Consider the following 13,885-nt stretch of genomic DNA (forward strand, 5'->3'; position numbering starts at 1 on the left):
ACTATGGTGGTACAGAGGAGAGAGAGGAGATAGGCGCCGCCAGCGACTTGAAATGTAAGTATTTAGTGTAGAATGTATGATGAAGCGTTTGATGCCGTGCTTCTTTGTAAGATCAAGCCAAATCAAGAACAACGCCCAAACTTGTCATCAAATCGCGTTCAAATCATTAAATACATGTCGTGCTGCAAAAACATAATACAGATGAATCGTAGCTATGCACTTCTCGTAATCGTACCCGTCCAAGTCAGTAAGTACACTATACATAATCAAAAAATAGTCATTCCCGGTCGTTATTTGCGAGGTCCAATGAACGTTCCTCCTCCTGTCCGTTCCGGAGCTATAGGCCCTTCCAATCGGGCTCGAAGGCGTTCCAATTCCCGCTCCATACTGCATTGGCAAAGGAAAATCAGTGGGTTTTTCAGACAGAAGCACATAGTGCACACGTACCTGAGAACTTTTTGTTTATAATCAGAGGCGTCACGCTCCGCACGACGCTTTTCCGCCTGAAGTTTGTTTTCGGCCGTTTGCTGCAACCACATGAACATCGTCGTCAACCAATTCGTTGCAAGACAGCGCGCAAGTGACTTACCATGGCATCCATGCTCTGGCGCATACCTTCTATCTGCATCTCATACGCCTCTAGTTTCGCCTTCTGACGATCACTGTCACCAGGCTGTGGCTTGGCTTCTTGCGACTTGTCCGGTGTCCGCTTCAATCGTCCGCTCTCCCTTCTGTCCTTATTGGACTGTTGGAGCTGGTTCGTCAACTCTTCTATCCGGCTCTCCATCCTACGAGATCCAGGCGCCGCACGTGGCGAGCTCGCATACGACCTAGTTTCAAGATCCACAATGCGAACATTCAACTCTTTGTTCTGCTTTTCGAGACTAGCCTGATATCCGAGACTTAATAAGTAGTTAAATTTGAAGAAGTTAATTAATGCTTACATTACGTTGATCCAATTTTGCGTTGGCATCTTGAACCTTGTCCAGCTGAAGCTTGTACTCCGAGGCAAGAGATTCTGCCTTCCTGAGACGTTCCGTCGCACTCGAAACACGATCTTCCTGCTCTTCCAGCGAGCGTTCAAGATCTTGTTTCTTTAGCTGCAGCCTCTGGAATTCGGGGTCAGAGGACATCTTGTTAGAGTCCACGTAATCCAACTTGATGGTCTCCAACTCTGCCTGCAAAGCACGGCGCGCTTTCTGCAAAAGCGACCTTTCGTTCTCCGCATCGTCTAGGACCCCACGAAGCTCACGGAGTTGCCCGTGCAAAGCTACAATTTGCGATTGTTGTTCTGCTTGAGCAGCAGTTGACGCCTCATAAGCCGACTCGATGTTCTTGACCTTTTCCTCCATACGCTCCTTGTCCTTCTTCCACTCTTTGCTGTTATAGACTTCATCGTCGTATTTCAGCTGCAGAGCGTCATGATCGGATCTGAGTTTACGGTTCTCATCACGAAGTCTACTCAATCCGTCCCTTTGCGCTTGAAGTTCTAGAGAAAATGTATTATTAGCAAGCATGAACATCACCAATACATCATTTGTAATGGTACCTTCACTCAATTGCGCAAGTTCGGCTGCAGTCATTGTTAAAGCTAGAAGAGCATAGCATAAAACTAGAGAACTGACCTTGATATTTCTTCCTGGTCTGATCAATTGTGAAATCACGCTCGGCGAGATCCTTCCGATGTTGCTCTCTCTCATCCTCCAATTCCTCCGAGAGACGCTGGCGAAGTTGACTTGTTTCAGACGATTCACGACCTTCTTTCGCAAGTTCAGCCTCCAAGGCCTGAATACGACGTTCTCTTGACTTGATTGATTTCTTGTGGTCCTCGGAAGCCTTTGTAAGAGCAACCTGTGCTTCATTTAATTGTCGACGAGCTGAAAAGGCAATTGGGTAAGCATAAAGAAGAGGAAAATGGGAGTGGCATTTACTCTGATGCTCCGAGCTGACAGCCTTGACGCGCTCCATTTCTGCTGCCTCGTATCGAGCTTGCAATTCGTGTTCGTTGGCCCGAAGAGCTTCGATAACCACCTTGAGTTCTGTTACCTTTTATCAGCGGATGCTACCCCATATAAAGTAAATATTGCATTACCTGCTTGAGCCGCATTTGACGAAGACTGAGCCACCTCCTCGTCCTGCATGTGCTTTTGCAGTTGGCGTTTGGCATCTGAAGCAATATAAAATTAGTAAGTTAATCGGACCAAAAACGCCTTAGATATGTGCATACTTATTGCATCCATTTTCGATATCTCATGCTGTTCCCGAAGCTGAGCCACCTCATTCATGAGCTGGTTCTTGGCAGCAGTCAGATCCCGTATTTGAGTGCGTTGGGTTTCCAGTTCGTCTTGGCCTGTCCTTTGTTGAACAAGCTAAAAAAACCACATCAGAACGTGTTCACCGATGATTGAGAAATATATACCAGAGCTTTTCTCGACTCCTCAAGTCGAGCGTAATTCTCCCGCTCGTCTGCAATAGTCTGCTGGAATTTAGCCCAAATCGTTTGGACCCCATCAATGCGCGCTGCTTCCGCAGTTCGACGAGCCTCTGCTTCCTCCTTGAGTAATTGGGTGAGCTTCTCGTTCTCGCTGACCAAATGAGCCCTATAATGTTCAAGGAACTGTTTGGACCCATCACTCTTGCTAAGCTCTACCGTCAAGTCGTGCACTGAGCTCTCGAGATGTCGCCTCACACGTTCAGATGCTGCCATCTGGACTTCAAGTAGCTGGAGTTGTTGCTTGAGAGCAGCAACCTGCTTCTCAGATGCTCGTGCCGCATCCTCGAATCGCGACCCGCCTCTCGACGACGCCTTCCTGGGAGTTGAATTTGCTGACGACGGTCGAAGTTCATTGGCGCCGCTTAATCTGGGCTTCTTCGATTTGACTGACAGTTCCTTTTTCATAGCATTCTCAGCAAGTTCAAACTGGTGCAAAAGGGTGGAATGGAAGTTTCTGTCCGTAGGGTTACTTGACAAAACCAGCTCTCTAATCTCGGCATGTTGGCGTTCGATCTGGTCTTGTATCCTTGTCGAGGTAGCTCTAGCAAGTTCTGATTCTTCTAACTGCGCTTCGAGCTGAGCAATTCGTGTCTCGTAGTCTCTCTGCAACTTGGCCAAAGAGTCGCCAGTCTCCGCATCCGCCGCAAGCCTGTCAAGTTCTCCTTCCAAAGCGGCCTTTGAGCGTTGGGCAGCAATGAGCTGCTCGTTGAGGTCTTGTTCTCGCTGGCGAGTTTTGTCCAACTCGGTTTGGACACGATGCACTTGGAGCTCTGCTTCTTGTTTTGCTCGCATCTCTTTCTCAAAAAGTGCAGCTTGCTCGTCCGCCCTCTTCTCGTGTAACTTTGCCTCCTGCTCCTTGGCCCGAATTTCTTTTGCATGTTGGTGGTTGATATCGTCAATATCTTGCCCCCATTGCTTCCTGGCCATCTGGAGCGACTTGATGTGTGCTGCTTGCTTCTCCAACTCTGACCGCGCTTCTTGGAGTTGACGGTCTGTCACGCGTTTAGCTTCCTCAAGAACATAGACATGCTCTACGATAGTCTTGTCTTGTTTCGATTCAAGTTGTTTAACCTCAAATTGCCTATCTTTGAGCTCTCGGATCGTGGTGTTCAAATCTTTCTCCAGTTTCGTATTGCGGTCTTTTAGCTTGATAACCTCCGCTTTCTGGGTTGAAACGGTCTTTTCTAGCTGTGTTCGTTTGGCGATTTCTGTTTCCAATTGCTTGCGAACGGTGTCCAGTTCTTTCGTCCGACTCTCTTGTTCGCGCTGAAAATCGAGAACGACATCTTCAAAGTTGCGATATTTATCTTGCGCAGCCGTTAATTGACGCTCAAGATTCTAATAGACAAGGTTAAGACAGTATACATGAAGACAGGGACTTCGTACCTCTTTGACCCGCAAAGCCTCGGCTAATTGGTCCTGAACTTCAGTTTGGCGCGACTTGACGGCCAAAAGCTCTGAATCCAAGGCTCGTTTTCCTTTTTCAAGCTCTGACAATTGCGCATGAACCCTCGTAAGCATGGACTGGGCAGCTCTTTCGCGCTCGAGGAGCGACGTATGACTATGCTGAAGCGAAGTATGCTCTCGGGTGATTTGTTCGAGTTCCACCTTCAACTTGTTCTGATTCTCCACAGAAGACCGGCGAAGCTCTGCAAGTTCTTGATGGAGAATATTGCACTGGCCGCGCAAATCAACCAGTTCAAGCTCCTTGCTCTTTTCCGCTTCCGATCGACGTGTTGCCTCTGTCGTCTTGGTTGCCAGTAGATCTCGAAGTTCGTCCATTTCAGCCTGCAATTTGTGCTTTGCAGCGAGATCAGCAGCATGATCCTTCTTCTCTGCAGAGAGCTGAGCATCAATGGTATCGATATCTGCGCGAAGTTCGACAATCTCCATCGAGGCATTGTCGTGCTCTTGCTTCAGTTCCTCTAACTGGGCAACCAACTCTACTATTTGGTCTTCCTTCTTCTGGATCATGGTTGAATATTCAGTGGCCGTGCGTCCCATTTCAGATAGTTGCTCCTTCGTCTGTCTAGCCTCATTCTCAAAATGATCTGCTTTATCCTTGATAAGATCCCTAAAATATCATAAGTATGTTTGTAGGTGAACGCAGCGTAATTTGACTCACTTGTTGCGCGCCTCAGTTTCTAGTTTGGCTCGAAGATCGTTAACAGCTGAATCCATGCGTTCCTTGGTTCTCGCTAAGTCTTCTTCACGTTGTAAAGCCAAATTCCGTAGCTCTTCAGAAACCTCGTGAATACCCTCCAAATCACTTTGCAGCGCTTCAATTTCCTCGTTCGCTTTCCGGAGCTCCTCATTTAACTCCGCCTCCCTGGTGCTCCAGGTGTGCTCTCCTTGCTCCAACCTAACGAGATGTTCCGCTGCCTGATCAAAGGCTTCCCGAAGCTTCTCGTATTTATCCTCGCTTTCCTTCTGTAGGCGCATTGCTCTCGTTAACTGCGAGTCCAATGTGTTGATATCAGCTTGCAAGGCACCAATTTCCTCTTCGAGTTCGCCCTCTCGTCTTTTGCTGCGCTCAAGAAGGGCGTCTTTATCCAGGGCCAAGGAGCGTTCGGCTTCGAGATCAGCTTCAACCTTTCTCTTCTCAGCCTCCAAAGTCATCTTGAGCTTTTCAAGAGCCTGCTTTTCCTGCTTGTCTCTTTCCGCGCGTTCCTTGATCAATGCAAGTTCGAGCTCCTTTTTCCGTAGCTCCTCGTCATTGCGTGTCGCTGCGAGCAACGGGCGAACCTAAAAGAAGGGGGGAAATGTTGAGCTAGTATATAGCAGGTGGCCTCGGGGACGAATACCTTTGTGTACAACTGCCACCAAGGCCAGTCACGTAGCTCACTATAAACTTTTGCATTGCGTTGAATCGTCTTTACAGCCATTGCGCGGTTAAGAATTTTCTTCATTTGCCTCCTAGCAGTCCACATCCTGGCGACAGCCTGGAGCCTGGAAAAAATATCGAAGAGCAACATGTCCCTCCTTTCCTCAAGTTCCGCCAAAACTCCAGCCTTGAAGAAGATTTTCGATGTTCCCAGCTTGAAAATGGTGTCGTCGAGCTCCAGTGAGTTGACCATCCTCCTGCAAGCCTCTCTACCATCCATATATCCCTTTGGCAAGATACCAGGCGTCAAAATCTCATACCGCTGACGGAACTCGACGAATGGGAGCCTGTTCGGATAACCTAATCTCGCAATGCGGATACCCTCCAAGACACCATTGCACCGCAGCTGGTCGAGAACAAGTGGAACGTCCATCCGACCAGGCTTCTTGATATTGTTCGGCACGATGCATCGCACAAAATGCGGCTGAGTCGCCCTGAGTTGAGCCATAAGACTCGAAAGCTGTTCCTTATGTCGCTGAGCTACAGTCCGGAATGCACCTTTCTTCATCGGTCGCTTCCTCCCAACCGTAGAGACATGTGCACCCGCGCTCAACGGCGATGGCTGGTCAGCATACTCCGCAAAGAGGCTGGCCACATATCGCTCCGAGGAAGCTGCCAGCACTCGAGTGAGGTTGTCATTGAGAGGATCCTTGTTCTTCTCAAGCCAGCCATCCGTACGATACTCGACTTTCGCGGCATAGTGCTGGATGATGAAACCCTGTTCAAATCGAGAGGGTTCATATTTCAATTTGCCTGGGTGAGATTCATCTTCATCTTGGTCTCGAGAGGTCCACATGGCGTTAAGTTTATTCGTGAAGGTACGATCGTCGGCTTTGGGCATGATACATTCTTCGTCGAGGAAGCTGAGAATGCCGATGGTGTTTCCGCTTGACTCGATCAAGTCGATTGTGGGCTGTAGATCCAAGCCGAAGTTAACGTAATCCCAATGGATACCTTCTCGGGCATACTCCTCCTGCTCTAGAACAAACATATGGTGGTTGAAAAACTGTTGTAGCTTCTCATTGGTATAGTTGATGAGTAGCTGCTCGTAACCGTTGACTTCGAAAATTTCGAATCCGGCGATATCGAGCACTCCGATGAACGTCGCCTTTGAAGAAGGACGGTCAAGTGCACGATTTATCCGTTCAACAAGGGCACCAAAGGATTTTTCGTAGAGTGTTTTACAAAGAGCAGAAAGCTCGTCCACAGCTTGCTGTCTTGTCCGTGCTTGCGTGACCCATTCTCGTCCTGCGAGCGCTCGAGGTCGCAACACCGCCCGGGTGAACTCTGCAATAGGAATTCCAAGCAGGTGACAAACCCGCTCTGCTTGAGAAGGATCAGGCATCGAGGCATCGTCGGACCGAGTAGCGGTTATGGTGATGTTTCCAATGTGGAGAATTGCCGCAACAATGCGGAACAAATCTATTTGCTCAGATTGGTCGAAACCAACAATGTTTAAAGCGCTCTAAGGTCAATGTGAGAATTTTTCAAAACATAACAAATATATAAAGGGACCTACAACTAACGCATTCCAGTCCTCTAGGTCGTCTACTCCATCAACCTCTCGCCTACTCTTATTGAGGTATTCGTAGTCTTCAACTTGTCCATCGAGCAGTAATTGACCTACGGGAGGGTAAGCAACGTCAAATACGTGATAAAGATTTATTTACCTTTCAGGTCACCACCTCCAGCCATCAGTTGGTAGAAAACATGGAAACTACGTTCAGCTTCATTGCGGAAAACGACTCTGCTCTTCTCGAGGAGGTACCAATCAATGTTTGCCCCAGCGATACTACCATCAGGGGCGAACATGATCCGAACAAACTTGCCGAATCTACTGGAATTGTTGTTCCGTTGAGTTTGGGCATTACCGAATGCTTCAAGAATTGGGTTGGCCTGCAATATTTGACGTTCGAGAAGACCCAGTCTGCCTTTGGCTGTCAGAATTGAACCTGGACCAGTGATCGATGCAACTGAGGCGGAATGCCCATGCCGCATCGACCGACTTCGAGGAAGGCCACTTGTAGGAATAGATGTTATAGTATTTGATCTCGAATGTGATTGCACGGGGGGTTGATGAACATCTGTAGCAATAGCTGCAAGGTATTGAATGACTTTCTTTGTGCTCTCGGTTTTACCGGCACCAGACTCTCCACTGTGAATAAAGTTGAATGTTACGGGGGGCACAACCTAAAGTGAGGACGTACGTGATTAGAATACTCTGATTCTCTCGTTCATCCCCCATGTTGACCCAAGCTCTCTCTGCAACTGCAAACACGTGTGGAGGGTTCTCATCGCGTCTCTTGCCTCGATATTGTTGGATAATAGCATCTGAGTAGAGTGGCAAATGCTGGTAGGGATTGATGGCAACCAGGAAAAGACCTGAATAGGTCTAAAAGCAAGAGTGTCATTACAGAGTCTCTTTTGGAAAGATGGACAACAGCTTACATATATAGCGCCGGAACCGTATCTTAGACGGAGGTTGTGCACAACGCTCGCTTCATTGAGAAAGGTAAGGTCGGCAATGTCTTCGACTCGATCGAACTTTGGAGGATTCATTTTGAACAACTCCTCAAAGCGCACTTTGCGAAACTTTTGGGAGCGTTCATTGTATCTCCAATAGCTAGACAGTCAATCAACATACCTCTCCTCCAGCTGCCATGATAACTTCTGCAGAATCCTCCTCTTCCTTATTCACCCAACCTGCAAGGTATCCTTCTCTGATATCAGGTACCCAGACCCATTTCTTCTCGTTAAATTCTGCTTGCTGAGCAGCGGCTCTGGCTGCCTCAGCGTTCTGGGACAGTCGGGGAGCCGGCATGATATGTCGTGATCAGATGTACATGCAAAGGATTCGTGAAAGCAATAGCGGGTATAGATGGTATCAAGTATGTGCGCGTCCAAGACTGTTGTTAATACACGGAGGGTGGAGGGTAATGCAGAAACGGGGATGAATGGATGGTATGTCGGTGTTGAGTTCAGGAGACGCGGCGCGACCGTCACGTACCTTCAACCAACAACTACAAATCGGGTAATCACCTTCGCTGATAAGATAAGATCATGCTATCCTTGCATTTCCTTGGAAAGCCGCCCTATATCAAACAGACTTGCTTCTTCCCGACATCCATCGAACTCAGTCACTTCAACAAGTTCAGGAGTTGTGTCCATTTTGATCATAACACATATGAGAGAGACCATTACGTGTTCAATAACATCTTCATCCGTTCGTACAGAGGCCCCGGTTCCACCTGAGCGGCATGCTGCCTGAAAGCATGCAGTACAACACCAATCGCATTCCTGGATCAATAATTACAGAATGCTGAGGTTTCTTCACCATCGTTTACCGCTGTCGCATTGCATGTATACACAAATAGCAGGCTAGGCAAAAAGTTCTCGAAAGTATTACTAGCCATGCCTCGCTCAGATAAAGGATATGCGCACTCTTGTCAAATTTATTACTCAGGTGCGCACAAACATTCTGACTTGGTTTTGAGTGATTTTGTGTTGAGTGATAAATTAAAGCTATAATGAATACATGGGAGCAATGATTGTGGTGTGGCTAGTAGCAATAAATCGACTAAAATAAAGTAAAGAAAGAACGAGTGTCCATTGCACCATTATAACCGGTTCATCTTGTGAACTGCATATAATTGTTAACGACACAGCAATTCTCACAAAGCATTGACATACCTGGACAACCAAAGAGTCTGGGAAGGGGGTAACAGTCCCTAGCTGCGATATATACTCCGTTTTCTGCGTGTCATGCCATTCCTCAACATATCTGTGGGATAATTAAGCAATTAACATGGTTCCCCGGTAGAGGATAGGCGGTAAGATCTAACCTGACGAATGAGCCTGACTGCCCTGGACCCCTCTGGAGACCCTGAAGCCTGAAGATAGAGCTAAGCACATGGGGAGCGGTCTAAATGGGTTCAAATGAGAGAACTGCTTCGTTGAGGTCAACAATATGTTGCTTACCGCTTTGAAGAACTCTGGGGTCATGAATCTATGGGTTATAATTCAAAGTTCAATAAAGTACAGGCACAAAACGATGAAAAATCCATACCCATTGACGCCAAAGGACAAAATATCGTATTGGAAATTAGAGCTTGAACCGTTGTGCATTGAACTATCAGAGGGAGCAGCGGACACCTGGAGCACATCGAATTTTAGAAGCCAATCATGAGTTAGGATGGTCATAGAAAACTTACATTACGCTCTGCAGACATAATGCTTGCAAATACGTGATCTCCGGCTTTTAGATCAATGGGTCCAATAGTAGTATCCTTGGTGACGGTTCTATAAGCGCCCGCGACAGGGGGTCTAGCGCCTAAAATCTACGTCAGAGTGTCATTCCCAATTGAGTATACTGTAGAAACTCACGTAACGCATCGAAGATATATTGCATCACTTTATCTTGAGCACCTTCCTCGGACGAGTCCATAAGCCTAACAATTTCCTCGCGTGCGTCCTTTTGACTATCCTCAAGGTAAAAGTCGACGACTTGGGCAACGGTCTGGGAGTATATCGAGGCGGAAGGAACAATACCCCCAACAATCTGGGTAGCGAGCTCTCGAGGGAGGGTCTTGGGTGATACAGAATCCTTCAGTTTCCTAAGGAAAACGTGAGACTTGTAGTTTTTAATCCCAAAAGAGTTTTCTTCGTCTTTCAACGAGACCTTTTCAGCATATTAGAATCTCATTCTCACTAAATAGGAAGGCGACACGGCCTACCAGATAATGCATCCGATCGACGTGGGCTTCGACAACGGCGACAATCCTTTGGAAGTCTTTCTGAGACTCTTCTCGGAGCTTCCAGTCATTGACAGGATCAAAGTTGAAGTATACATATCTAAAAGTAGAGTAATGAGAAGTTGACTGAAAATGACCTGAAAGGACCTACCGAGCAATGTGTTCAAACCTCTCGCACGTTTCCTGTTCGTACCAAATACCACGCGGGTTTAATCCTGACTTTAAAGGTAGCCCGGCCTAAAATTCCCCGCATGTGAGCTTCAGACATGCTAGAGACTAATTGGGCATCAACTCACGATTTCTTCACAAATCCAATGAACAGGAAGGAGGTTGATGACATCTCTGACAATGTCAACATAAGCGGTAGAACGCCCATTGGACCAAAATTTCTCGTGAATCAGGGCGCTTGTGTGCGAAGCGAAATATTCAGCGAAGTTTGGATCCGGTTTGCTGAATACGTTACGCGACACGGTTAAGACACCAGCATCGAAAGTCTTTTTAGCCGCATCGAGAGCAATTTGAGCCTTTTCCTCTTCCTCGAGGGTGTGCTTCGGGGCCTAATGATGAAAACAGAATATGAGAATATATCTGAGGAGAGTGAGATAACTACATACCAGATTGGGTGCCAGAAGGGGTTCAGCAACCTTGAAGAGGCGACTGTCATATGCGGCCATAAACGATCCACTGTCCTCCAGAACCTGCTTGACACCATCAAAAGTATCGATAACCAAAAGAGGAGCTGGTGCACGAGGACGAGTCCAATTGTACTTCGGAGCGAGAGTTGGATTGGTTTTTTCCAAATTCTCCTTCATGAAGCTCGGGACCAAGAATGGGAAATGGGCATAAGCTGAACCTCTGGGGTAATAGTCGGGCAAGGTCCTGAAGAGGAGTTTGGTGAGAAGGCCTCCGTATGATCCATCTTCATGGTCGTATTGGCAGTCTTGGTATCCCCAGGATGTGAGGTTGAAAGCTATACGGACATTTAAGTCGCTCGTTCTCGTTTGTTAGAATGTGTCCACTTACGAGTGAAGTCAACGGTCATGAACCTGTCCCCTCTTGTCAAAGACACGGCATCCGCAAGGATAGCCCTCGAGATGGTGTATCCAGGGCACAATCCAGCACCTTCACCGGGTAACTTGGTCTCTTCAGCTTGAAGACCAACCTACACATGAAATCAATACCCAGAAAAGGAACATGAATAAACATGCAAACGTACATGAAGTTCAAGATTGTCAATGTCTCGGTAGAGCGATGCCGCCGCTCGCTGATAAGGAAGATAAAAATCTCATCTAACCGAGGTATATCGTTGTAGCACTTACATGAATTTCAGGATCTGGGTTCCATTCTTCAAACGTCGAATACGCTGTCATAAATCCAATCAATCAGCACGGTGAACCGTCAACTCTCAGCTTCCGAATGAGCGAAACTCACGTTTGAGTCCTAGGAATTTCCTGAACTCATTCAGCTAAATGAAAACGAAAATCACATGGATGAGCAATCCAAAATTGACACGCGAGCGCTCGCCGATTAAGAGCGTACCGAACAAGTTCCCCAGCTCCTGGACTGCTCGATGCCCATAACCTCAATAATCCTCAGTGCCTCCGGGATACCCCTGGCTTTGAAAGCACCAGCGCGTGCCTCCGTCGCATTATGCAACACATTCGCGAGATCGGCATCCTCAAACCTATTGTCCTTCCCTCGCTTCAAGCCCCCAAATGTCCACTCCTGCACGTTCGCAGGGGGTATCAGGTACTTGTGAGCGGCTTGCTTGAATGTCTGGACCGTGATCTATTTGGGGCAAAAAACGTGCCAACAAGGCAATGATTAGAACATATATAGACATCTCAGTGAGGCAAAAAAAAAATGCGCCACAATCATGTCGAGCTGATCTTGATCATGACGGGGTAGACATGAAACGACAGGACAGAAAAAAAAACGCACATCTTTGGGATCAGCGCCGTCGAAGAGTTTATTGAAGGTATTGGTGGTGTATGTGGTATCAGGCTGTGAGAGAGTGGCATGCCATCGATACAGCAGATTGAATTCAACTGAAACGACGTTTCCCTGCCCCGTAGGCACGAGTTGGTGATCAGAATCACGTATAGGCTAGAAAATAAAACGCGTGTCAGTCAACATTGATGTAGAGCTCAATTCTTCTGATCATACCATGAGGGGATCTAGCCTCCAGTCACTTCCATCACGGACCAATCCAAGAATAGCGCCAACATAGTCTATTTTCCAAAAAACATTGTACCAGTCAGCATACAAACATCCAAAATGGATTGGATATTCATACTCACCCCCAAGAATAATCTGCATGAAGAATCCACAGTTAACCATTCTCGCGCGTTGGAAGATCTCCTCGTCCTGAGCCTGCTTGGGAGCCGCATCTTCCGGATATGGCTTCATCAAATTGCCATTCTCATTGATATCCAAAATCTTCTGAGCAATGAACTATAGCAACAAACAATTCACCCAGTCAGCATACAAAGAAGAAAATAACTTTTTCACCCATGGACCATCAAACGCAAACACTCACGTTATGATTCCGGTTCAACAAAATTAGCAACGCGCATGATGCAGGAGGCATCAACAACAACCTCCCATCCGCAAAGACATCATCCAACAGCTTTCCGGACCCATCATTTCTCCTCACCGACTGGACTTGACGGTCATTGCTGCCATACAGCACGCTCAGATCCAAATAACTGCTGGCATCATTCACCGTCCAGTCTGTATGGTTCGTGTTGAAGATCGAATGGATGACCAAATCAGCAAACGCAAAGAACATCGCCGAGATGCCTCCCGGGTGTTCAACGAATTTGTCACGTTTGAGGAGGGTGTCAAAGACAAGCCCAGCGTCAGGGAGTGCGGAGCGAGGAGCCGCCTTCGTCGATGGAACAGACCGAGCATAAGGACTACCGGCCTTTCCGATCCCAGGTTGAAGCGGGTTGTAGTTCGAGGCGTCTGCCGCCCTATACGCGTATTTCACGTATCCTTGACGTGGAAGGCTGACATTTGACTGAACCTGTGGGCGAAACTCCGCGATATACCCACTCGGCGGATGTGGGAGGTCGTCGTACACTGCAAAGAAAAATAGCCGTGACCGAATTGATTCCGTCAGATCTGGCCAAAGCCCCTGAATCGTTAATACATACGAAGCTTGATGACTTTGTTTTGCATAGTCTTTGATATGTCAAACTTCTGAAGTCGGGACATCGCAGTAAGAATCCTCTCCAGCTACAATAAATCAATGAACGCTCAATGAATGTCCAGAATTTAATTTAACAAGGCCGCTCACCAATAACTGCCTGTCATCGAGGCTATCCGAATGCCGCAAAGCGTCAACCAGAGCGGGCTAAGATTAAAAAAACAACAGTCAGCCTCCGCAGAATCTGAGTATTTTGTTTTTCGACCAAGACACTCACCAAATCACTTGGTTTGAGCGGTGGGCTAGCGATCAAACCGTTCACCTTGCTTACGGTTTTTTGCACGACCTGGGTGCGTGGTCGAGCGCCATCCGTATCGACGGGCCTCTTCGAATCCAAAACGTTGTCAATCCCCACAGCAACAGCGTTGACAAAAGCAGACATAGCGTTTAGCACCACCAGGGTACAAATAGAATATAAAAAGCGAAAAGGGAAAGAAAAATAAACGAACGAGGGCGTCGTGAAAGTAAAAGTCGACGACCTTCTGCTGGAGCGAGGACGATTCGATGCGGGGGGAGATGGCATATCACCTCTCCAAAAAGGGGTC

The 13,885-nt window shown here is 47.4% G+C and overlaps 2 protein-coding genes across 2 annotated transcripts; both read right to left on the reverse strand.

Annotated features, from left to right (window-relative positions):
• Positions 1–290: 290 nt before the first annotated feature.
• On the reverse strand, positions 291–8,199 carry JR316_0011489 (Myosin-10; the record flags this gene model as incomplete). The annotated part of the gene is made up of 17 exons (XM_047897143.1): positions 291–387; positions 448–527; positions 590–889; positions 945–1,573; positions 1,626–1,877; positions 1,932–2,039; positions 2,093–2,167; positions 2,228–2,369; positions 2,420–3,832; positions 3,881–4,568; positions 4,620–5,239; positions 5,299–6,843; positions 6,898–7,001; positions 7,049–7,533; positions 7,586–7,770; positions 7,827–7,970; positions 8,023–8,199. The coding sequence occupies 17 exons, from the start codon at positions 8,197–8,199 to the stop codon at positions 291–293; spliced, it is 7,044 nt and encodes a 2,347-aa protein (XP_047743552.1).
• An 807-nt stretch (positions 8,200–9,006) lies between these two features.
• JR316_0011490 (Linoleate 10R-lipoxygenase) lies at positions 9,007–13,722 on the reverse strand (the record flags this gene model as incomplete). Its single annotated transcript, XM_047897144.1, has 23 exons — positions 9,007–9,018; positions 9,069–9,159; positions 9,221–9,300; positions 9,357–9,384; positions 9,445–9,530; positions 9,590–9,708; positions 9,762–10,056; positions 10,112–10,229; positions 10,281–10,366; positions 10,426–10,686; positions 10,744–11,099; positions 11,153–11,291; positions 11,346–11,393; positions 11,449–11,492; positions 11,561–11,594; positions 11,669–11,917; positions 12,071–12,235; positions 12,296–12,360; positions 12,430–12,583; positions 12,669–13,213; positions 13,288–13,369; positions 13,431–13,487; positions 13,558–13,722. The coding sequence occupies 23 exons, from the start codon at positions 13,720–13,722 to the stop codon at positions 9,007–9,009; spliced, it is 3,279 nt and encodes a 1,092-aa protein (XP_047743553.1).
• Between the last annotated feature and the right edge of the window lie 163 nt (positions 13,723–13,885).

The sequence above is a fragment of the Psilocybe cubensis genome, chromosome 11 (genome assembly GCF_017499595.1).
Source record: "Psilocybe cubensis strain MGC-MH-2018 chromosome 11, whole genome shotgun sequence".
Lineage (NCBI taxonomy): Eukaryota > Fungi > Basidiomycota > Agaricomycetes > Agaricales > Agrocybaceae > Psilocybe > Psilocybe cubensis.